At 38.9% G+C, this 26,651-nt stretch overlaps 1 protein-coding gene across 2 annotated transcripts in view; it reads left to right on the forward strand.

Moving 5' to 3' along the window:
* Positions 1-26,651, forward strand: part of PDXDC1 (pyridoxal dependent decarboxylase domain containing 1) — a 674,140-nt gene that overhangs the window by 121,512 nt on the left and 525,977 nt on the right. For both annotated transcript variants that reach the window (XM_044089172.1, XM_044089173.1), the window contains exon 3: positions 26,313-26,378. In XM_044089172.1, the coding sequence (XP_043945107.1) occupies positions 26,313-26,378 (66 nt within the window). The remainder of the gene's footprint in view (positions 1-26,312; positions 26,379-26,651) is intronic.

The raw sequence follows: 26,651 nt of genomic DNA on the forward strand, positions 1-26,651 counted from the left end.
TTTAAGTTTCTGAAAATGCCACACTTTAAAATTAAATTGGGAAGAGAGTTCACATTCATGTATACTTGCTTAAAATTAAGCACTTTACAAATATTCATAAAACAGAGCAATTGAAGAAAAAGTACAGATAAAAGCATAGCAGTCCAAAGTACACTTAGAAGTCTAGCTGCAGGAACTACTAGTACTCATTATGAGTAGGCATTGGGACCACTCATTAAGTCATACTTCCCCAGTTGCTTATGCTGACCTGTGCTTCCCATAGTGCACTGTATACTGTTGCATCTGTAGACCCTCTTTAGGGAGATCTCTCTTAACAATAACTCTTAACAAGTAACAAAATGAAATAGAAAAACTAGTAAAATAAACAGACCCAAGCCAGGAAGAACATCAGCTTTAGTAAGCACACCAAACTGACTAAGCACTTTCACCCACAATTGGGCTTCATCAGAGTCCGTAATAATACAGCAATTATCCCTTATATACTAATTAAAACCAATTAATCACTGGAGTACCACATTAAATTAGAAATTAACCCACAAGCAATCAAAATCAGTCAGCCCTAACCCCTAATACATATCATACAACAGTGCTGAATACATTTGTACACTAAGTAAATTAATGTCAAGCTTATTTAAAACTTAACCTTTTATGTGTTAAACTTGTATGATAAAAATGTAATATACATTATAAAAACTGAGATATGTGTTTTAATACACAAGCTATAAAAATACTATAATTAATACCTGGTGCATTAGATGCATCAGGGTGCAACTGCCATAAACTTTCTCAGACTTCCAGTAAGGTTTTAAGGTTCCCACCAAAATCCCACTTGGGTAACCTTCAATAAAAAAATATATATTTTTTGAAATTGGTACAACTCTTATGTGATTAAATAGGGCATTAGTAGTTTTTTTGTTTTTGATGACCCTATTATGTTCCAGTATATGTAGTCTCAATGTCCTTGTAGTCATCCCAACTTAAAACGGGGTACATGATAAGCATGTAGCCACATAGACAACCATGCCTGTAGTACAGTTAGAATGACCTGGACATTTTGATGTTCTCTTGTAGCTTGTAGTCAAGAGGGATTTTGATGGGGACCTTAAAACCTTACTGGAAGTCGGAGAATGTTTATGGCAGCTGCGCCTTGATGCATCTAATGCACCAGGTATTAATGATACTATTTCTACAGCTTATGTATTAAAACACAAATCTCAGTTTTTATAATGTACATTACATTTGTATTATAATTCATGATTACCCATTTTTATGATACAAGCTTAACACATAAAAGGTTAAGTTTTAAATAAGCTTGACATTAATTTACTTGTAAGTGTACAAATGTATTCAGCACTGTTGTATGATATGTATTAGGGGTTAGGAATAACTGATTTTGGTTGCTTGTGGGTTAATTTCTACTTTAATGTGGTACTCAAGTGATTAATTGGTTTTAATTAGTGTATAAGGGATAATTGCTGTATTACTGACTCTGATGGAGCCCACTGGGTGAAAGTGCTTAGTCAGTTTGGTGTTCTTATTAAAGCTGATCTTCCTGGCTCGGGTCTGCTTATTTTACTAACTCCTAACAAGTAGTCTGTCTTTCATCTGCTTTCATCCTGGCCAGCATTTTTACAAGCAGTTCATGCGTGTCTTGGTGTGATAATAATTTGTTTCTGTTTGTAGTTTTAAACTTGGTCTGTTTCTGCTTTTGGGTCCATTAGGGATACCAATACAAATTTATATTCTGTCTAATTTTTTTTAGAGTTCCAAATTTCAAGAATGTTAACCTTACAATATTTTTCTCAAGCAGCCCTAGTTACTCCAGAACTGAAGGATGCCTGTCTGCATATTCCTATCGACACAAAACACAGATTTTTTTAAAGATTCTATATATGGGTTATCACTTTTTATTTCTTACCCACGGTCCTAGGAATTTTCACAAAATGTTTACTCTTGTTATAGCCATTTCTGGTTACAGGGCTTCCATATCTATCCCTTTTTGGACAATGGCTTGATTCAGTCTACTTTTAAACAAAGCACCCTAAATGCTTTTCACTTTGCAGCCAGTTTACTTCACTGCTTAGGTTTTACTCTGAACTTAAAGAAGTCAACCCTGGATCCAACCCATTCTTTGGTATTCTTGCAATGTCTTCTAGACATCTTCATCATGGTAGTGTTTTCTCCTTTGGACAAAGCTCAGTTTCTGTAGACTTACTTCCTGTCCTGAGGAACCTTCAAATGTCTGCAGCAAGAGAGGTCTTTACAGCCCTAAGATATATGGCATCAACAATTGTAGTAATTCCACATGCCAAATTTCACATGAGGAAGATTCAGAGGTACCTCAAATCGATTAGGGCCCAACATTGTCATCCTCTGTCTTTCCCAATCCCTTTCTTGCATCTTGTAAAGAAAGAGATTTCATGGTGGATCAACCAGGTGACAATCAGTCCTGGGGTACCTTTCTCCACTCACACCCCCAAGCAGATGATAGCAGTAGATGTCTTGGATTTTGCATGGGGAACCTATTCAAAAGGTGTCATATTCCAGGTGTTTGGCCCAAATAAGACAAAAAAAGAAAGACATAAACAACAAAGAGACAATAACCATAATGTATGCTCTTCAAGCTCTGCATTATCTGTGTAATCTAGACCCACATAAAGTAATATCAGACAATACCACTGTCATGCAATGCATCAAAAAATGGGTGGTTCAAAGTCCAGTCCCCTCTGCAGACTTGTTGTGGTAGTTTGGGAGCTCGCAACTCAGTACAACCTCTTCCCTCAAGCTGTCTGCATTCCCTTGGAACAAAACTATGGCAGATTATTTAACCAGATCCAAGGCATACCCTCAGGACTGGATATTGGACGTAAAGCTCTTTCTTCAGCTTGTCCACCAATAGGGAACTCCAGAGATAGACCCTTTTGTCTCCCGTCTAAACAAACAACACAAGCTTTTCTGCACTCAAGTCCCTTCAAGAAGTTTGTTCCTTTTCCATGGAAGGGAATTTCTGTTATGCCTTCCCTTTCTTTCCTGTTATGCCAAATGCCCTTCTGCAGGTTCGAGAAAGACAACCCAAAACTGTTGTTGATGACTCCCTTTTAGCCCAGACAACATTGGTTTCCCCTTTTTTTTCCATCTAGCTCAGGACAATCACCACAACAAAAGGACTTTCTCATTTGTCCAGACCTCAGGACTTTGAATCTCACTGTTTGGATGATAGGCTTTTGATACATTTTAGGCATTTTTACAGTGAGGACATGCTATAGGTACTAAGTGAGGCAAATAATCCAGCTGTTGGAAAACCTTTTGTTTCAAAATGAAAAAGATGTGCTATAATGCTGTAATAGAGATCAGGATCCTTTGCAAGTAGGGGTGCTAACTATCTGAGCAGTGTCAGTGGTGCAGCAGGTAGCATACATGCCTTTGATGCAGAAAGCTGTGGGTTTTATTCCCACAGCAGGTAGTTTGATTGCTGACACTGCAATGCAACATAAGGGGGTATTCATCTGAGTGTGCCATCCTTCAGATGACGAGTTAAACTGAGTCCCCATCTGCTTGAATTGATGGTAGCTTAGGTGAATGTAAAAGATCCCACAGCACCCATCAAAAAGAATAGAGGAAGTTCTCTGATGCCCTAGCCAAATGTCCCCAATGTCGCTCGTCCCCTCTCTAACATAGATGACAAGCAAGCAGAGTATTTCATTTAGATTCTTTAATACATAGAAACATATCAGGTTGGATAACAGCATCATAAAATATAAACAAACTGATTAACAGACATAACTTGTATACGTACATGATTACATCTCAACAGCTTACTACAAAATGTCAGTCTAGCTTGCACTTGCTCTATATTTATACACTTGTGCAAGTCCTTGGATAGCTTCTTAAAGATGCATACACACACATTGATATACGTCCTCCCTCTTAAAAAGATTGCCCTTTGTAAAAACAATATTAGAGTTAGATGTGCATTACTGTAGACATTAGAAACAAAACAGAATGTTCATGTCCAAGTTGCCGTGTATCTGTTACATGGTTTAGAGATACGACCAAATCCTGTAACACAACAGTCTGGACTAAAATTAGCACAGGGACAGTCTTCGATGAACAACTCCTATCGGGAACTTCTGGATTCATCACAGGAATGGGAATATTCTCTGGAACATCCTCAGGAATTGGAATACCGGACAACTCACTCTGAGATAGAGTTTTTCTCACAGGCTATGTGCTGTGTCATAGGCTCGGACACAGGTCTCAAATGTTTCCGATTCCGCCTAAACTCTGCTCCTTGTGATTCCACAATGTATGATCTCGGCTCTGGGCAAATATTCTTCATGACTCCAGTCCAATCATAACCTTTGGATGTTTGCATCCTTACCACTTCTACTTCTCGTAATAGATTGAGCAGTTTGCTGATTTTATTGTAGTAGGACTTTAGGTTTAGGCGTTTCTTCAAAAGATTAGCTTTCACTGACCTGTTGTTCTTGACACATGGGACCAACAATTGTCTACTGATTGGTAATGTGGTTCTGGTTTGTCTTGACAGAAGTCTCTGAGCAGGTGAACCAAGATGTTTTTCACGAGGAACAGTTCCGAGATTCAGGAAAACATCACTGTTATCTCATTTTGGCTTCTCTAGTAATTGTTTTGCACTTTGAACTGCACTTTCTGCCAAACTGTTTGACTGTGGATACTCAGGGTTACTCGTGACATGGGTAAAGTCCCATTCTTCGACAGATCTTTTGAACCGTTAGCTTGTAAACTGAGTGCCATTGTCAGAAATAACTTTGTGCAGACTACCATGCAATGCAAAATGATGCTTCATCTTAGTAATGACCGTACTGGATGCTAGATTGGGAAGTAGGTCAATCTCGAACCAAGTGGAGTAATGGTCCACTAACACCAAATAATGTTGACCATTCCACTTGAAGATGTCAGTGGCTACTGTCAGCCAAGGTAATTCAGGAATCTGGTTTAGCTGAAGTGGTTCCTTCTGTTGATGTGGCTTAGTACTGTTACACACGGAACAAGATAAAAGTGCTGCCTCAATGTCTTATGACATAGAAGACGAAAATACTAGACCTCTCACCCTTCTTTTGGTAGAGTCAGTTTCTGGGTGACCATGATGCAAGCTAGTAATGTACTGTTGTTGCAAGAAATTTGGAGCAATTATTTTCAGACCTTTCATTATGATACCATTGTCAGACAAAATCTCATCTCTGTATGGAAAATAAAGTTGCACTTCTTGAGATAAGCTAGATTGCTTTTATGGCCATCCTTGGTTGATAAAGTGGTTGAGCCTTTGTAATCTGGTTCTGGATCTATGCCTGTGTGATCTCTCATCTCAAGACGTGGAAGAAAAAAATTCTCACTTCCATGATTTCAACATCATGCTATTCAGTGGTGTTTCTGGGTGATCTGGATAATATAGCAGCAAGATAAAGAAGTTTGCCTTTCTTGTAGACAAGAGTGAAATTATTCTTTTGCAATCTTAACATCATATGTTGCAATCTGGCTGGAGCTGAATGCATATCTCAAGATAGTGACTAAAGGTTGGTGGTCTGTTTCAATCTGGATAGGTATGCTATAAACATAGTCGTGGAACTTCAAACATGCAAACGTAATTGCCAAAAGCTCTTTCTCGATCTGGGCATACTGCATTTCAGTTTGGGTAAGAGTTCTCGATTCATAGGCAGTGGATTGACCCTCTTGTAGTATGACTGCACCAAGACCATGTTTCAAAGCATCACATGAAAGAGTAACTGGTTTGTGAACATCATAGTATCTGAGAGTTGGTAGACTAGGAATTCTCTGTTTCAGGACATCAAATGCTCTTTGATTCTGCTCTAACCAAGACCATGATACATCTTTTATGTGTCAGCTCTCCTAGTGGTGCAGATAGTTGGCTCAAGTCAAGAATGAACTTGCCTAGGTAGTTGACCATGTCAAGAAAAAGTTGCAGGGCTTGAACATTGTCTAGAGCTGGAATCTCGAGAATGGCTGTTTTTTTAGAAGGGTCTGGTCATAGGCCTGAACTGGTAAATAAATTACCATCATAAGTAACTTCTTGTAGCTTGAATTTGCAATTCTGTGGATTGATCTTAAGATTCATTTGACATGCCATTTTCAGAACTTTTCTGCAGTTTCTGTCATGCTCAGCTTCACCATGACCTCCCACTAGTATATCTACTGTAATAGCACAAGGATACCCAGAAAAAAGTTGCTCTATTGCATGTTGAAAGACTTCACTTGCAGAATTTATCCCAAATTACATTCTCAGAAATCTGTACTTGCCAAATGGAGTACTGAATGTAGTGAGCAATGAAGATTTTTTTGTCAAGCTGAATTTGCCAAACTGAACTCTTTGCTTTTAAGACAGAAAAAATAGTGGCATTTGGCATCAAGACTGCATATTTTTCGACTGTGCGCATTGGATAATGAGGTCTTTTTAGTGCTTTGCTCAAATCTCATAGATCAATGCACATTCTGATGTCATCTGAGCTTTTCTTATGAGCTACCACCATGGTTCATAGGTAGGTACCAGGCTATTGGCCCTAGAGTCTATATAAGCCTAGCCAAAAGGTACCCTGGCTTTCGCCACCCAAGAAAATTATTTTCCTGTGCCCCCGTCGAGCAGAGCCACAGAAGTGATCCCCAGGGTGAATTTGCTATCTCCCATCCAATCATCAAGATTTTTCTTGAAGATTGCTAATGAGGAGCTTTGTTTGATATAGATAGGTAGTTTGTTCCAGAGTATGTGAAGTCTCTGGGACAGGAATCTATCCCTCCAGCATGTTCTGTTTATCGTGGTGACAAAGTTTAGGTCCCTAGATCGTGTAGCTTAGAAGGATTGGGATTTCTTTAAGTGGAGCATGTCCAACAACTCTGGGTTTCACATATCTTTTTATGTTAGGCAGAGCTCGCCTCTGAGTAGGCGATATGCGATGGAGTAAAGCTGGAGTTTTTTGAGATGGTCTGCGTAGGGCAACTGTTTGAGGTGGGTAATCCTCTTTGTGAGATATTTCTGCAGCCTTTCCAGTTGTTGTAGATGTCTTGTGAAGTACATACCAAAAGGGGCATTGTACACTATAATGGGTCTAATGAGTGACGAGTAGAGGGGGAACAATGACCTCTTTTTTCCTGAATGAGAAACCTTTTGTGATGAGGTATGCCACGTAGAAGGATTTCCTGACTACTGTGGCAATGTGATTATCAAAGGAGAGACTACTGTCCACCTATGTCCCAAGGTTTCTTATCACACTTTTGGTGTTAAGTAGACTACTGCCTATGTGGTAGTTCACGGGTACAGCGTTTTTACCAAAAGGGATGACAATGCACTTTTTGGCACTGAGCTTGAGGCCATGGCTTTGACACCAGGCATCTGTCTCAGCGATGCCCTTTTATAGGGTGTCCACATCGTTAGGAGTTTTGATTATGGCTCCTAGTTTGCAGTCATCTGCGAACTTTATTAGCCAAAGACCTTCTGTGTTAGCCTGTACTTCAGAGAAGTAGATACTATACAGGAGAGGACCCAGGACTGAACCCTGTGGTACTCCACTTGTCACTGTTCTGAAGTTGGATTTGGAGTCTGCTACTTTCACAGTGTGGGTTCTGTCAGTGAGCCATTTGGCAACCCATCTTGTGACATAGGGAATTATACCTAGTTTAGTGAGTTTATCTATAATTCCAGAGTGGGGGATGGTGTTGAAAGCCTTGGCGAGATCTAGATAGGCTGTGTGAAGCACCTTATCCTCATCTACGCCTTTGGTGACCACTTCATAGAAGTCTGTCAGGTTTAGGAGACATGATCTGCCTTTTACAAACCTGAACTGGGTGGGGTCCAGACTTTGGAGATTACCAGTGTCATTGTTTATAAGTTCCATGATGATACGTTCCATAGCCTTGCAGACCAGGCTCGTCAGGCTAATGGGGCAGTAGTTCCCGGGGTCCGTGGTGGCTCTCCCTTTGTGGAGTGGGATAACCGTTGCTGTGCACCATTCAGTGGACACAAAGCCTGAGGTGGGGCTATGATTGAACATGGTACTTAGGTGGGGTGCCAGTTCATTATGTAGTTCATGTAGAACGCAGCCTGGGATGTTGTCAGGTCCCATGGATGCTGTGTTCTTGACTTTGGAGAGTGTGATTACAGGAACTTTGCATTCTTCCAGTATAGAGCTAGGCTCTTTAAGGGATGAGAGGGGGGTAGAGTTAGCACTGAATCTATATGCCAGGATGTTGGCAATATCAGTTGGTTCTGTATATTCACTGCCATTGTGCTGTAACTCAGAGCAGATCTGAATGTTGCCATTGAGATTCTTGACCTAGCTATAGAATGCTTTGTGACTGTCTTTAGAATCAGTGGCGATTTTCTTTTTGTAACTAGCTTTGGAGGATTTTATGTGGGATCTCTGCTTCTTACTGAGGCTGACCAGGGGGTTCCTCCAATCATGGGATTTTACTCTTTTTTGTTTTTTTTTTGCAACAGTTTCTTTCCTCTGTTGTAGAGTTCATTTATGGCAGGGGACCACCAGATTGGGTTCCTTTTTTTGGAAGAATTGCATTTTGGTTCTGTTAGGGATTGCATGATCCATGCACTCGTGTAAGTGCTTATAAAGTGCATTTGTGTAGGATTCAGCAGTCGTACCTCTATTGTCCATCAGCATGGGTGTCATGAAGTTTGCCACTTCTGTCTTAAGAAGCGTGAGGTTGACTTTGGAGAAATTTTTTACAGTGGTTTCCCTAATGGGGATGGGGGCAGGATGTGGATGTCTAGGGTGATTAGCTTGTGGTTGGATCTGACCGAGGAATTGACCTCTGGTGTGGAACACTCTTTGCCCATGTTGGTAATGACCAGGTGTTGGATATTGCTGTCCCTGGTGGGGGTGTTGGTAAGTTGATCCAAGGCATTGGAATTTATGAATTCCAGAAAACGTTGAGCACAAGAGTTGGTACATGAGTAGTTTTCCCAGTTAATGGTGGGGTAGTTGAAATCACCAGTTATTAGGGTGTTAGGTTGTACCCTAATATTTTCCAGTGTATCAAGAAATGAGGAGTGGGAATCCTGGGGCATGGTGGGGGATTTGTAGCAAGCTACAATTTGGATTCCGGTATTGCCCAGAGTTAGTTGCACTTGGATAATCTCTGATGCATTATGCTGAGCAACTAGCCTGGAGGTGTGGATATTCTTAATGAATATGGACACGCCTCCTCCTTTAATGTTTTGTTCCAGGTTAGGTGTTCGAAAGGTGTGGTATGAATTATAGCCTGGTAATGCAGGGGTGCTCTCTGGAGCCTTGAACCAGGTCTCTGTTACTGCACAGATGTTGGTGTTCTCCATTTTAAGGAAGATACCCACTCAGTTGGAGTTGAAGAACCAACTGCACAAATCACACCCTGTCGCATCATTTTATCTAGCTCGGCTTTGGCGCTGTTCTGTGTGGCTATTGGAACTTTTCATGCTGGCATGATAACTGGATTGATCTCTGGGTCTAACTTCATGAAGTACACAACTGGAAGCTTCCCTAATTTGTCTTTGAAAAGATCAGCATAGGTAGAAAAAATGTACTGGGCAAAATTAGAGTAGTGGTCTTTCAAGCCACCTTGGTGAATTTCCTTACTAAATGAAATGAGACCCATTTTCAAACTGTCTCTGAGCCCCAATAATGCCTGGACGTGCCTCTTGACCAAATAAAATAAGTCTTAAGCTTCTCCCAGCAGAGTAACATGAAAGCACTATTGAGCCTTCTGTCTGAATTTCTTCACCACCATAAGCAACAAGCTTCGCACACCATGCCAAATCAAGCCTTTCACTATGCCATACTCTAGCAAATGTTTTTGCTGATATAACATTGCACTTGGAACCGGTATCAACTTTGAGTTCTGTGGGTTTTCCATTTATCCAAATAGTACAAAATACTTCATTCTTTGCTTTTATATCTACTGCACTGACTGTTTCATGAAGCACTGACACACCATGAGCAGAAAAAATAAGGTTGCAGTTCTCTAATTGAGCAACTTATTTATTAAAATGTTCCCTTTTAATAAAAGAATATGGACCTTTTGATTTACAAAACCTTTTGAAATGCTTCCATTTATTGCATTTGTGGCATTGCTGACCAAAAGCTAAACCTGTTTTTCCTTTTAGCTTCATGACTGCTACCACAGTTACGACAGCTGGCAATGAAACTAGGTGGGGGCCCATGCTTTGAGTTTGCAAACTCACTTTCATGCTTCACTGAGACTGTGCGAACTCTGGAAGTTGCTGGAAAGCTCTGGGGTTTACCAGTGAGTGCTGCAGGGATTACACTTGCTGCCATGTGCTTGGGCCTGTTTCTTTTAACTATGTGCTGCATACTATCAACATGAGCTTTATCACTCTGCCTTCTACAGATTTTCGTTTGTAAGCATATTTGTGTGCCTTTCTGTGAGCTGATTTATCTGACAAATTTCACTGGCCTTATTCAAAGTCAAATCACTGTCACGAAGAAAAATCTTTCTCACAGCATCATCTTTAATACCACATATTGTGTTCTTTGTCACCTCATCCCTTAAATCACCAAGTCTGTACGTTTTAGCTTTGTTTCTCAAGTCAGTTACATATGCTGCAAAAGTTTCAACAGGCTTTTGATCCCTTGTACAAAATAAGTGCCTTTCCTTTGTAACATTTGGCTGGGGGTTACACATTTCTCTGAATGTATGTTTTAAGCACTCGGGGTCCTCCCTTGACTCAGCCTGTACAACAATATCATGGTTTTCCCCCTGTCCGGTATAGATAGCAGGTGCATACACAAATGAACATTCCCCTTCAATGGCTCCTGACTCTGCTTAATTAAGCAGAATAAATGCCTTTGTACGGTCATCTTTATCAGAAAATGGAGGCTTTATGAAAATGTCGTACTCTTGCAATATTAGTGTCAAACACAAGTGCACTGGGTTTTCGAAATCAGTCTGCCATGTCCACAAACTGTGTGTTTGTGCATACACTGAAAATATAGCCCTTGTAATTATGTACGTACAAACTGTTCTGTGAGCTTGTAATATCATTCAAATACACAGTAAACTCTTTGAAATACTGTACTTTGTGAAATATGCTCTATAATGGCTGTATTATGTGAAATAACTTTACTGTAACGCTGCACAAACATGCAGACACTTTACAGACTTCTGTTAACCCGGATATCTTTGATTAATATGAAAAATATGGATTTGCTAGGCACGCATTGAAAAATTAGGTTGTTTCCTCTTATTTTATTCATTTTATGCAATTCTGACTTCATTTCAAACATTTTCCATAGTAATTTGAATATTTTATCAATATCGGACATATCAGTTTATGCGAATATCATTTAGAACATTCTGTATGCCTTTTTTTCATATCTTGCAAATAAGAATAGTGCTGAGCAAGTCATAATATCTGAAATTTGTTTCTGACCTGCTTTGCGAACTATGCACCTTGTAGGGATGATTCACTCCTTTATATCCCTCCAGTTCCAACTGGGTGCCCCTTGAACTCAAGCTGAAGAATTTAGATAACTTCCTGGCCCTAGTCCTTTTAGACATGATAAACAGAAAAAAATGAAGCAATTAGTGCCAAAAAAGTCACCAGTAACCTCCAAAAGTATAGACACCACTGTAGAAAGCACCAACCAATGAGTCCTTCTTATAAAAAAAGCAACTTTTAATCTGGTTACTAATCTTGCACACTCTAATTGAAAGTCGGCATCTTCGGGGGTCATTCTACTTGATTGTATGAATTGTACTTTCACTATACTTCTTTTTTGGGACATGGGGTGTGCACAAGTATAGTGTAAGTATGAGTTACAGTACATTTCCTTTCTAAATACAGTGGATTTAAGACCACCACCAAATTTATGTATAGTTACATCCAAATAATTCATTTTATCAGTCATAACTTTATAGGTAAACTTCAAAAAGTTTGTAGTATTTTCGATGTAGGTAATAAATTCAGTAAGCTTAGTTTCCGTATCTATCCAAAAAATACATGCATCATCCAAGAATCTTTTATATATCAACCAACAATTTTTGTGTTGATAATCTAGAATGAATTTGTGTTCCCAGATGGCTAACACTATCAAGTGGGCGCACATTTGGTACCCATGGCCACTCCCTTAATTTGTTGAAAGAATTCACTACTAAAAAAGATAAAGTTGTTCTTTTAAACCATCTCCATCAGTGTTAAACACAATCAAAATTCATTTTGGCTGCCTCTACCTTTCAAAACCAATCCCTCTTCAAACATTTCCAGTCCTTCACAATGTGGGATAACTGAAAATAAATCCTTTATATCGATAGTCACAAATATTATCTTATCCGTGTCATGAATCAAAGGAATACTTTTGGGAATGTCCTATGAATCTTTTAAGATTTCATTCTAGGTTCCCCATAAATGCCTGAGTTTTTGGTCTAAAAACTTTATAAGGGATGCAATCTTTGAGCCCTGTGCTACGATTATCGGTCTTGGGGGGGGGGGTTGTCTTTATGCACCTTAGGGATGCCGAAAATTGTAGTTAATTTTGGTTGATCATTTTTTAAGTAATTTAAAGCACCTAAATCCATAATGCTAACAAGAAAAAGATCCTGAATAACCAAATCTGTATTACTATATGCAATATTTATCTCATTCTGTGAAACTCTGGCATATGTTTCAGTGTCACCTAGGATTTCCACCATCTTACCTTCATACAAAATAGAGTCCATAAGGACTACTCCCCCTCCCTTGTCTGGTTTCATGACCCTAACTTTGATGGTGTTCTTAAAAAAAATGTAAGATTTCATTTTCTTTTTTGGTGAGGTTGGAACCAAGTCTATTTTTTGGATTTGCTTCCCTAAGGCATGTATTTTTACTTTAACATAGGGACATAGGGTCTTTTAGTGGCAGCAAAGGGATTGCAATTTATTTTTGTTTTATTACCCTGCCATAGTCAGTACGGTGATTTGCAGCACATAGTATGGACTTTTAAGTCTTTTTCCTGCCAGTCTATAAGCACTTGTTTCATTTGATTTTTGTACAAGGTTTGCAAACCCTGCACGAAGGCAGCTGCAATAGCTGGTTTAGCTTGTTCAATTGGATCTGGCATTTCTAAATGTTTAGCAAACACTGCTTTAAGATGACTCAAAAAATCTGCAGGGGCTTTCTCTTTATTTTGTCTACATGCCTGACACATTTATTTAATTTACCAGTGCTATTCTTTTATTTATTAGTGTAGTTCCTGTGAGAATAAAATTAATTTTAGCCTTTTTAAGTAACTGTGTTTTTATTTCATTGGAGTACCTTTCCGAATCTGGTTTAAATCTGTCAAAGTAGGGTTGTAATAGTTTTTTTTTTTCCAATTCCTCCTTGAACCTTTATGGGTGTTTTTTTTTTTCTCTTCTTTCAGTTAGAAAATATTTAGACATAGTATGGAAATCAGAATTACCCCACCCCCCATTTTTTTAAAGGTGTCAAAAAAAATCTTTTGCAGAGGCAATAGCCTCTTGTCCTACCCTATCATGTGAGTGCTTGTGATGAGCCACAGGAGTGTCAAACACTAGTGCTCCTGTTGGAAAGGTAGAAGCTTGTTGAGAATGACAGGAAGAGGGAAGGAAAACCTTTTTGATTGTATTGTAGATGCCTGTTTTAAAAATAAGAAGTGAACAGGAGAACTAAGTTGAGATGTAACAGTACCAAGCTGACCTTGTGTTCAAAAATGCAGAGGTCTGAGAAACAGCAGATTTTTGTACAGGGGCCACCAGTACATATGGGGACGGGGTTCAGTAGCTACTAGAGGATTATTATCCTCCTTAAAAGTCTTTTTTTTCCCAAACCTGCCAAAACAGGATAAAGGGATCCCTTTTTACTGGTCTGTACTGCTTTCTTAACATCTTTTACTTGCTGCAACAGCTGTTTATTAACATTCTGTAACCCCCTTAATGCTGACTCTTTTTCTCTTTCAAGAGCTTCTGTATACCAAGAATAAAATACTGACATTTGTTACTCACTTACTTTGCTTTGTTTTTTCTGCTAAAATGCCTTTCAATGTCAGCAATTTAGTCTTATCATAAGTTCCATTTAAAGGAAGTACTCCACCAGCACAATTCTTAGTAAGCTGAAACCAGTCATACAGATATTTACAACTTTCCTTCCCATAATTAAAATACATAAAATGTGCAGGTGTTCCCTTTTCAGGGATTTGGTCTTGCTGCTTATCTTTGCTCCCATTTTTCTTATTTTATAAATAAGTAATAAAAATGTTAGGCTTACCTTACAGCTCCTGGATTCTGGCAATTCCGAAGACAGAAAATAACTGTAGTAATCCACGCACCATACAGAGAGGGAAGGGTAGGAAGTCTGTCACCATGCAGCAACAGAGGAGAGGTTTCAATCAAAAGTTACAGCTCCAGCATTGCAGTCGGGATAACGGGACGGATAGGTACTGTGTCCAGAACTGACCACTCTTTCGGACCCTCTGTGGGTACTTTCACACAATCACACTGTTAAGTCCCAACTTGCTTTTGGGCTCATGAATTTATATTTTAACAACGCATACCTCTACGTCCTATCATGCGGTAGGCTCATGAATTTGTTTTAACAGTATATAGTCTATGTCCCAATCATGCTATGGGCTCATTAACTTGTTGTATAGTCTACGTCCCAATCATGCAGTGGTCTCATGAACTTGTTTTAACTTTACAGTCTACGTTCCAGTCATGTGGTGGGCTCCTGACCTTGTTTTAACTTTGCAGTCTACGTCCCAGTCATGTGGTGGGCTCATGACCTTGTTTTAACTTTGCAGTCTACGTCCCAGTCATACGGTGGGCTCATGAACTTGTTTTAACTTTATTTTTTATCTTTTAACTTTTTCTTTTCTTTCTCTCATACATTCATACACTGACCAAATAAAACATCTCTCATACTTCTTACCTTTCAATCCTGAGGGTACCGCCCTCGACATAAGGTGCCTCCTTGTGTTAATTTGTCCTTTACTGTATGTGCACATACATTTACTATACTCCTTTACTGTGGGGTCCTCCCACTATTACTGGTATATCTTACAACCACTCAGTCAAACAAAAACACAGTCATGCACTTATACTACAAACACAGTTATGCACTTACATTTGCTAAAATTGTCTAAAAAAAAAGAAGAAAAACAACACAAACGAACCCTTTTCTCCTTATAAAACAATTTCCCTGCCAAGGCTAGTATGTTTGCACACCCTGAATAGCTGCACATCTGAGTCTCTGACTATTCCATACAAAGCAGTGTGGAATTCACAGAAAATCTGTGATGGGCCCTATTCCAGAACTGCCCTGCAGCAATACCAAAGTTCATATACAGGGAACGGCAGCAAATTGTTATAGTCATAAAATAATAACATTAAGAATTTACCTTGTATGCCTTTAGTCAGGAACAGCACTTCAGGATGTGCAAACAGAAATTTTATTTTTATAGCAGATGTCAAAATAGTCTCTCTGAACAGAGACAAACCACATTATTTATACATTTTTCTTATCAAACCTAGTCATGCACTTTCATGAAGTTACAGTGACTGTGTCCTGTAGAAAACTTTGCAAATGTCCTCGTCCCTCATGATTTTCACCTCAGACTTCACGTGAGCACCTTCCTGTACATGATTCACCTGCTTCCAAGGGGTCTTGTTTCTGACCTTGGATGTTTCAAACCTACCCTAGCAACAATCACTCCTAGCCTGGAGGAGTCAGGCTAACGAATTCCTTTTTTTTGTAATAACTACATGCCTCACTTCATGCAACATGTACTATTCTCTCTTATTACATACTAAAAGAATGCAGCTTAAAAGACAGCAACCCTGTGGCTTATGAAGCTGTATTTTTCCTAGCCCTGCATACAAATTATATTTGCTTTTTAACAGTCATATTCTAGCGTCATTAATAAACTGAAATTAATATACATTTTAATAAGCTGGTCTTGTCCCACAACACACTGTACTAGTGCACACCCCATGTCCCAAAAAAGTATAGTGAAGGGACAATTCATACAGGCAAGTAGAATGACCTCTGAAGATGATGACTTTCAGTTAGTGTGTGCAAGATTAGTAACCAGATTAAAAGGTGCTTTTTTTCAAGAATGATTCATTGGTTGGTGCTTTCTACAGTGGTGTCCACACTTTTTGAGGCTTTCAGACATGATGCTTCTGACACCATGTCCTTTAGACATACCACTTCTAACACTGTGTTCCTCTTCCCTCTCTAACATAGATGACAAGCAGGTGGGGCATTTTGTTTAGATGCTTTAATATTAATACATAGAAGCACATCACGATGGATAGCAGCATCATAAAATATAAATGAGCTGATTAACAGACAGACCTTATATACATACATGCTTACATCTTAACAGCTTACTGCAAAATGGCAGTCTAGATTTCACGTGCTCAGTATTTATACATTTGTATAAATAATACCCACATTCCCTCTAGAGCCTTAAGATCTAGTAACCAGAACCTCATAACTGTCATCCAACATAAAAATGGTGCCGATAAATCCCTCTTTGCCAGCACCATTGCTAAAACCTGGAACACCCCACCAAGCCAAATAACTTCTACCATCTCCTTTATTCATTACAAAAAAACTCCTGAAAACCAACTATTTAAGTGACTGGCTATGTTCAGCCACTCAGCAGGCTAACCCAAACTAAGAGAATGTTTCTGTGTTACAGCTAAGTATAAACAGTTCCCCTGAAAGCTCGTGAACCCGTTGATATTTATTTGACAAAACTTATAACTGTAAAAATAATACAAATGCTGTTTTAAGTTTATTATGATGATTGTCTTGTCAATGACTGTCTACTATAAGAATTGTTAATCTCTAACAAAATGTGTATGATTGCTATAAGTATGCTCGATTTTTCTCTTCTCTCATGTACTGTATTGTATTGTGGAGCTTTTCTCCCCGGGCCTCCACTGAAAATGGACCTGTGTCCAGTCGGACTTTCCAGTAAACAAATGTAAAATAAAATAAATAAAAATAAGTTTGTGCAAGGCCTTGGATAGCGTCTTAAAGATACATACACACACACTGATCTACAACCTAGTAGTGTAAGTACCACCACAGACCTCTCTGAAAAGAGGCTACTAGCCTAGTGGGACTAACGTGGTCAACAGAGGATAGACAGATAGATAGACAGATAGATAGACAGATAGATAGACAGATAGATCGATATATATATAGATAGACAGATAGATACATAGATAGATAGACAGATAGATACATAGATAGACAGATAGATATATAGATACATAGATAGATATAGATACGTAGATAGATATAGATACGTAGATAGATACATAGATAGATACACAGATAAAGAGATACATAGATAGATAGATACATAGATAGATACATAGATAGATATCATGAAATATTTCTGTAAGCTGTTCAACTCCAGCCTAGCATTCACTTCCATAAAAGTGCATTTGTCGGACATTTCAGCTTGTCTGTTTGTTGATCCTCTTCTGTAGTCATGTTTTGAGGTATTTGTATATATCATTTCCCCCTAAAGAAACCAATTACTCCTCCTTGCTATCTGAATTATGTTTTGGAAAACTCACCTTACCTCCATTTGAGCCTGCTTTTTCTTCTTCTTTGAAATTCTTAACTTGGAAAACACTGTTGCTACTTGCCTTAACCTCAGCCAAAAGGGTTTCTGAGTTGACAGGCTCTTATGTGTTCTGTGCCTTTCTTAGTCTTTCATAAAGACAGGGTTAACCTTGAAACTAACCCATTTTATGTCTAAAGTGGTTACGGAGCTATCCTTGAATCAATCCTTCCAAATTCTGGCTTTTTCCAGTACTCATAATAAAGGGTAAAGAATCCTTCACTTACTGGATGTACACAGACAGCGGAGTTTCTGCCTGGAGATGATTAAAAAAAATAAATAAAAAGTCTGATCAACGTTTTATTTCCAATGAAGGGAAGATGTTGTCATGCAGTCTCTGCACTGACCATTTTCAGGCGGTATTCCTTTTTGTTACTCTTTCCATGACAGATAACTTCAAAGACAAGGGAAAGCCCATTCCACCAGAGCTATGGCCTCCTTGTTAGTATTTTTTTAGGCTTGGTGTCCAAGTCCATTTTAGAGGCAGCTGCTTGGCCCTCTAGCCACATTTTTTGCAAAACACTACATAAGTGATGTGTCCAAAGCTAGAGCAGAGTTTGCTAGGACATGTCTTTAAAAGGTTGCTGGACTCAATCTCCATTGCTTCATCCTTCACCTCCTCCTTCTAAGTGCTTTGGGATATGTTCCGTAAAGTGCTTTGGGATATGTTCCATAAAGTGCTTTGGGATATGTTCCGTAAAGTGCTTTGGGATATGTTCCGTAAAGTGCTTTGGGATATGTTTTGTAAAGTGCTTTGGGATATGTTCCGTAAAGTGCATTGGGATATGTTTCATAAAGTGCGTTGGGATATGTTTCATAAAGTGCTTTGGGATATGTTCCATGAAGTGCTTTGGGATATGTTCCATGAAGTGCTTTGGGATATGTTCCGTAAAGTGCTTTGGGATATGTTCCGTAAAGTGCGTTGGGATATGTTCCATAAAGTGCGTTGGGATATGTTCCGTAAAGTGCGTTGGGATATGTTTTGTAAAGTGCTTTGGGATATGTTCCATAAACTGCTTTGGGATATGTTCCGTAAAGTGCTTTGGGATATGTTCCGTAAAGTGCTTTGGGATATGTTCCGTAAAGTGCGTTGGGATATGTTCTGTGAAGTGCTTTGGGATATGTTCCATAAAGTGCTTTGGGATATGTTCTGTAAAGTGCTTTGGGATATGTTCCATAAGCGAGGAATACTTCAACAGTAATTTAATGGGGAACATAGTACAGTTGTGTAAGACCTTGTGTGTTTCAGTGTATACACCCCACGTCCATCTCCTTTCACCTTTTCTTCATGGCTGAAGTGGATTCCTTCTCTCATCCCCTCTATGCTTTAAGACTGTGTCTATCCTCTTTAAGTGTCAACTTCAGTCTTTTTTCTGAGAAAAGAAGTATTTCCATTCACATACATCCTTTAAGTATTAGCACATAGTCTCGTACACTGATCACAGGTCATATGTATAGCACATGATGAAGATGCTTAAGCTTTTGTAGGCTGGCCAGATTTATGGTGCCTTTGGAAGGATATGTCCTGAAGGTGAGCAACACTGCCCCAGTAATCCATTAGAACATCTAATGTCAGTGTTGATTCTTAACGCAACTGTACTTTATCAATGGCACCCAAGAAATGGGTGCACATTTGTCTTTATCTGTTCATCCTAGCAGATACCATCACAACTATCCATACCGTGTCATTTTCAACCTGTATTTTATAACAATCTGTACGTGAAATGGCCCTTATATTTGTCTAGATGTTAAATCGAATTTTAATTCCCATTTGGCATAGCCTTGAATACATGAAATGGCCCTTATATTTGTCTAGATGTTAAATCGAATTTTAATTCCCATTTGGCATAGCCTTGAATCTATGAACTTGAAAGGATAATGAGTAGGAAACAAGGAAAGATTGGTTATGAGCTTGAGAATTGTTGTCCTGTTTCATTTTTGAATATTGACTATCAGGTTATTGCAAAAACACCAAGTAAGCTATTACTTGCTTTCCTTGAACAAAACTTGATGTTGACAGTGTCTGTTTTTAGTCCTAAGCATAACTTGATCAGTGTATTTTTCATGATCCATCTCCTCTGAGAGTCTGTCAGCTTCTCAACCAGTCCCCAACTTATGGACATGTGCAAACGAATGGCTGCCTCAATCTTAGAGGACGAGGCACAGTTTAAGTACTTAGTCCAAGCCCATCGTCTCGTGGAGCTTTCTGCACAAACTTTCAAAAGCTTAATTTCCTGTAGCAAGACCATCTGTGGTGAAAAGTTGTTAATGTACTCAAGAAGAGAGGCTGGCTTTATTGTTGTCAGAGTACCTCTGACATCCCAGCTAATACATGTTGGCTTATCTTGGATGGCATTCTCTCTGGAACCATCACTCAGGTAAGGGTACTGACCCATGATGCCACTGTTATGAACCAGACATTTCCCCCTGTGCATGCAGACCCTGTTACAGCCCTTATCCTGGGCACACAAAGTAATCCCCAAGAATTGCTTATTTAGGTCAGTCAGAACTGATGCTCCTGCATTGGGTTTTACCACCCCACCTGGTAGTGATGACCCTGAACAGCAAGGACAAGTAAGCAGAAAGAGCTGTAGCTCCAATTGTTAGTGATAGCGTATCTATGTACATAAACCTCTTTCCCCACCAGCTAGATTAAATAACCAAACAACTGCCACAGCAGGTCTAGCCACCCAGTGGTGTAAACCTAGTCTCTAGATGATTGTTACTGTTGAACAATGGGAAAAAAGGGGTTGGTGATGGATGGATGGAATTACAGCTGCAGCCCCAGACAAATGCAGCTGCCTGCTACTCCCTTCACAAAACCTTGAAGAAGCCTGAAGCACATAATGTATATAACAAAAGTAGTATATAGCCATGTCACATGCATAATAAAACAGATGCCTGTATAATGTAGTAAAGTAGAACAATCAAAGCCTGTTAGCACACATATGGCCTAAAAGGCACAGATAATATAGCTATTATCCATGTTTGTGTCATGTGTTACCTGATGTCAGCACAGTAGCAAGAAACAACTGACTTTCTACAGGCCTCTTATGGTCTCTATTACAAATGCAGCCATATTAAGGAGTATCCCATTTGCATGCCAGGTCACAGATTTTAGAGCAGAATGTCCAAAATAATGAGGAGGAGTTCAACAAAAAGCATCAAGAGCGTGCCTTTACCCCATTACCTGCTATTAATTCCATTCTCCTTGTAGGCACCTGGCTCACATCCTTGAATAAACACCATTGGCTGTAAATGAAGAGCCATTCATTCATTCATTTATGTATGCTGCGGGAGATTTTGTGGTTCATTGCAGCTTGTGTCTGCAACATCTACTGGACAATATTCCACCCAAGATTGCTCCATTGATGAGATTTCATCCATGGAGAATTCAGGTGTAGAAAAACATTCCACCCTGTTTTTCTACACCACTGTCATCACCCTGCTGACATAATGGGGTAAATCTGTTCTCCAACAGCAGAGCAGGAACTTGGAACTGTATTACTGTGTACATTTCTTTCCAAAGGTACAGTCTGTCTTTAACATGTTACCTTCCTTACCTTCTTAAGTGCTGGTTGGTGAATGTGGATAAAGGCAGTCTGGCCCTTTTTTTTCTATGGGGTTGGCATCAATCTCTTCTACTGCAAAGTTTCCAGGTAAGTGGGGCTTGTTGACAGCCCCCCTCCCATTCAGAAAGTACTTCAGTTCCTCTGGGGTGGTTTAAGTGATGCGATTGGTGTCCTTTTTTAGGAAAATAACCACTGGAAATGGAAACTTGTACTACATAGCCCAGCTCCCTAAATTTCCTCAAATAAACTGACATTGTTTTTCTTCTGTAGTATAACAAAGCACTGTAGTCAGGAGCTGTGTGTACCTGATGACCTGCTATAGTTAACTTTGGGCCCAGTTCCTGGGCTTTTTATAAGATTGCTTCCCTGCCAGTGATGTCCAGGCAGTTAAAAATAAAGTGTCAGAGTTGACCATTGAGCAGACCGTTGGTTGTTATTCTGTTGTGCTGTCTCCACTATCGGCAATTTATCACTGCAAGGCATTCAGGACATCTTTCTGCAGATGCACTGAATGGGCTCCATTATTAGTGCTTGACATTCTGCCCATCTTTCTGCTGATGCACTGAATGGGCTCCATGCCTTCACACTTTTCCTGGAGATCTTTGAGCCTTAAATTGTTCTGGCTGGCTCAGTTATCTATATCCTTGATTTTATGCATAATCTGTTTTGAGTGAACTCACAGTTCCTGATTCCTGAGTGCCTTTAAGGTGTTTAGGAATGATGGCCTGCTGATCACGGATGTAATTTTATTGCTGCATGATGGACAATTTGTATAGCCACTAACTCAGTCTCGAGGTTAGATGTCACTGCCTTAATATGTTGAATGTCACCCACTGTAGTTTTCATAATTTGGGATAGTGCCTCAGTTGATGCCCAGACAACCCTCAGCTCCTAGGACACTCCAGTTTGTTCTGTTGTCCAGTGGGCTGAGACCTGTAGGGCACAAACAATACTCTGTGAGATTACAAACTTCTGTCCTGCTACTATGACTGCCACTTCATTGCAGAAACTCTGAGTGCCCCGTATAGTATGTCTAGGATTGGCACGTTATTGAAACTGTAGGTGCAGGGCTAGCAGCAGTCTGTTAATCTGCCTTGGTTAATCTTAGGGTTGTAGCATTTGTCTATATAATTTGTAAGTAGTCCTTGCGAGGGACTGGAGCACTAATTTAGAGCTGTGTCTTCATGCTGGTACCTGCGAGTACCACATTTGTTACAAACGATCATTGGTATGTGAGGGTGTATTTCTGTACATTCATTTGACAAAAACAAGCTTCTGTCTCGTAAACAAAGAAAATCAACAATATGTTTCGGGCCTACCTGTGTGTCAGTCAATATGTTGTATAATCCTTACTATCCACAAGTTAGATGAATCACTGTGGGTAAGATTTCTACCCCCACCCCCAAGTGCTTGAGTAAGAAACTGTATACTTATGTATTTGTGTCTGTTTGATTTGTATTTATTTATTTATTGTGAAAATTGAGATCACTGGAGGCATGCTATATTTAAGATGCTAAAAAAAAATCTAGCCTGTTTTATGGAACTGTTTAGGCCATTTATGTTTTTTGACTATATTGTAAGTTTCTCACTTTGGCAATCTACAGTGAAATGAAACAAATCTTGTGAAGACATTATGGCAATCTACAATGAAATGAAACAAATCTTGTGAAGACATTAGTCATCCTACACGTTATCTCTTTACTGTCTTAGAAAGCCATATGAAAAAAAATCACAATATTTGTGGCATTTGGTTGACTTTATAGGTAATTTCAAATCCTTAAATAACCAGTATGTAACGACCCCAATTTAAACCTGAGAAAGGGTGGTCTCTAGCTATGTGGCAAAAGTAGTATTTTGCTGTCCAGGTATGTTTTTTTTCACTTTCATATTCCTTTTGTTCAGTTATAATAATACCCACAGCACTTAATTGTGGCAGTTTGACATAACTGTGGAACCACAAGATTATGCCCAAAGAGCTGACAGTTTGTCGGCCTGACAAGCATACAGATGTAGTTCTGTCTAATACTGTACTGTGCAGCACTTTTGTATGTAATCAAACACTTTTATTTGTTCTGATGTCTTGCTTTATGAAACTTTCTTGCATTTGTTTCAGATGTCTAGCTTTATGAAACCTTTGTCTGGAAATAATACATTTCAGTGACTATAGGAGAATACACAAGATAAAAAAATGGGGAATGGTGGGAGAGAAGGGGCCACAGCGGCATTCATCACTTCATCAGCTCAGGCTTCAAGCTGTCCAAACTCTGAGGATACCTGTTAGATCTGGATTTAAGTTGCATGCTTGTAAGCCCATAATATAATACCAGCACTACTACATTTGTGTTTCAATACAGGAGCCTTTTCATCATAGTAAAAGGATTTCTGTCTGCTCTCTTCAGATTACAGGAAACGGACTCCTTTATACAGAATAAAGCATTATTAGACTTGCCTTAGGATGTAACTGTATTTCCTATGGGAAAAAAAAGATAATCATGTATTGCTTTATAGGATTGTTTGGCAAAAAGTGTGCAGCTGTTCTTTTTGGTACACCATTCTGTATTCTGGAAACAGTAATCTCATAACATGTACACACAGCTTTGCCTCAGTTTATGTTGCCTTATGTCTGTCTGTCTTGACTAAACTGATTCATAATTGTTTAAATATGTAAAGGGAGCAGGTTTGAGTTTAGAAACCGAAACACTGAGTTAGTACCCTGCAGTTTTCCTGTCCTGCATATGATGAGGGTCATTTAAAGACCTGCATGTACTTGTCAGTTTACTTAGAGATATCTAAACTTCCAACAAGTCCAGGACAAATGTTAATGGAAAATGCCTTTAAAAAAGGTCCTTCCACATGATGCAGGAAAATAATGCCTACATCAGGTGTAGTCAGTCTGTAAACAATGTCCAGCCCACTGTGGAGTCCCAGCTCAAGTCTTTACAGCCTAAGATATTTCCATGTCCACTCCCTGTGTTTTTGTTGTTTTTCAGCTGTTTGCCAGGTCCCAAGTGAAAGCCTTTTTGTTTAATCAAATTTGCAGTAAATAAAAATATTTCAGTATATTTTTAATTTAATCAAGAGAGCCCTTATCTCTTCCAGGTTGCCCAGAATGTGGTTATTGTCAGTCCACGTTTGTCATGCAATATCTGAACTTTATGCTGCTTTGTTTTAATTGCTTAGTAAGCATCCAGTATGTTGTTCTCTTTATTAGGAGCTCGGTGGAATAATCAGAGTTGAACCAGAACGTTAAAACAGATGGGTGCAGTTCTACATTTTATGGGCTATTGTTTGAGCTTTCCTTAATGATTTCCTGTTTGGGAACAACAAGCATCAAACAACCATGGATCTCCATTTTACTGTGGGCTGCCTGCAGTTAGGGTTTAGGGTCCAGTGTGCCCTGTCTGTTTGTACTTGTTTGAAAGCAGAATTTCTCAGAACTTGTAGAAACCATGCTTTTCCGAAGCCCAAAGCAAGAAAACTGCCAGACATGCAAAACCACTGATCTGATGTCTATTAAGCCAAGGACGTAATCAGAACTAATATAAAACAATAATATGGTTCAATAAATACTATAGAGCATATCACATGACCAAAAAATAACCATTCATAAAATGGTAAAGTCTTCATACATAATTATGCTAATGAGCTAAAAGACTTCCGTAATTAATTATCCTAATGAACTAACATAATGTTACGTAATTAATTATGGACTTTTTCATTGCTTATAGACTTAATTGCCTTATGACATATATGTTGTTTACCAAACTAAATAGTGTGATTAGTTTACAGTTTAAGAGAAAGTCTTTTTGGCTCATTAGCTGAGAGTTTCGGAAGCACACCAAGTGATCTGCCTTCTAGTTCTCTTAGCAGATAATCAATTAGAAAGTTATGTTATGTAGCTGAGTTGTCTAATTGCTATGGCATCTAGCTTAGTTTTCTAATAGTTATGACATCTAACTTAGCTTTCTAGTAGTTATGGCATGTAGCTTAGTTTTCTAATTCTTCTGGTTTTGCATTATAATGCATTTTTTGCAAGAAGAAATTTAATCTGGGCCTCTGCTTACATAAGCTGACCATTAGGATGCCCTACAGATTCTTCAAGCGCTATCCCTTCCAAGGCATTCCCCTTATGATTGCCTTCAGTTCATTTGTTTGTTTTTATGTAGAATGCTGCTAAGAGGGACATTGCCTCCTGTAGCTCTTGAATGGAGAGCTTTCCTATACAGAGTGCCCAAGGATGTGCTGGAATTAAGAATACTGACAATGGTAGCACTTCGTGCAGTGATTAAGTTCGTAACTTTTTTTTTGTTTTCAATTTTTGTGCCTTGATTTTGGCTGGTAGTAGCTCACCAGAATATTAGATGTTTGAATAGTCCAGCTGAATTAGAATTTTATGCCAAAAATTTGAAATGTTTTGCTGCTGGTGCCTTACAGAAAGTAACATGTGTTACAGGTCATCATATGCCCAGAAGTTCTTTACAGTGCCAGTCATTTCTGCCCTCAGAAAGGGTCAAGGAGGTCATGACTAGCTACCTTTGTGAGAACAGAGTGCTGAGTACATCTCTGCTACAACTGCAGGGCTTGATCATGTCCACAATCTTTGTGGTTCTCTTTGCATGCCTGAGGATACAGGGGTCACATTTGGCTATGGGGTGTACAAAGTGACCAAGAAGAAAAGTGATTGGGAGTAGTAATTAGTAAGCTGAATTACACTTGCTTTGCGAAAAGCCATGGTTGAAGATCATTAAGATGCTAGGTGTGTACAGTGATGAATGCTAGGTGTGTACAGTGGTGAATGTTAGGTGTGTACAGTGATGAATGGATTACAGAAGTGCTGTTATCCTTACGTAGTGCAGGGCACTTTTAAGACCACAGCTGAAACACTGTATACAAGCTTAAAATGATTGTATGTATCCTGAAAATTTATATCTGCTGTATATTATACTGTGCTGTAAAAGTCAGTAATTTGAATATAGAATCATTTTTCACTCTAGTTTAAATCCTTGGTTATTACTTTTCCCTTTTGATGAGTTGTGTGAATTTTGGGTTATAAAGTTATTATATATAGGATGTGAAACTTTTTTTTTTTTTTTTTTTTTAGAGATGTAGATGAAGAGCAAGACAAGAAGTTTGTCAGGAAAGATATCCCTGGGCCCTTACAAGGCAGGTATGTAGTACATGTGGTAAAAGGTGCAAACAAGGGTAGTTACAAAGTGAAGCTCATGAGTCTCTATTCAGATCTAGCATGAAACCATTGTAAGATGAAACATCCACCAGTCTTCCAACAGATATAGGCATGGTGGAGGAGGTAGCGTCTTGAAGATATCATTTCTTGCTGCTTGGTACATTAGTTATTTTTAAAGAAGATCTGTAATTTAGCAGATCATTTTGTAATGGTTTTAATATTTGTTATTCACTAGAGAATTTCTAGCCCTATTTT

Source organism: Protopterus annectens, chromosome 12.part0 (genome assembly GCF_019279795.1).
Source record: "Protopterus annectens isolate FY-2018-M chromosome 12.part0, PAN1.0, whole genome shotgun sequence".
NCBI classification, from domain to species: Eukaryota; Metazoa; Chordata; order Ceratodontiformes; family Protopteridae; genus Protopterus; species Protopterus annectens.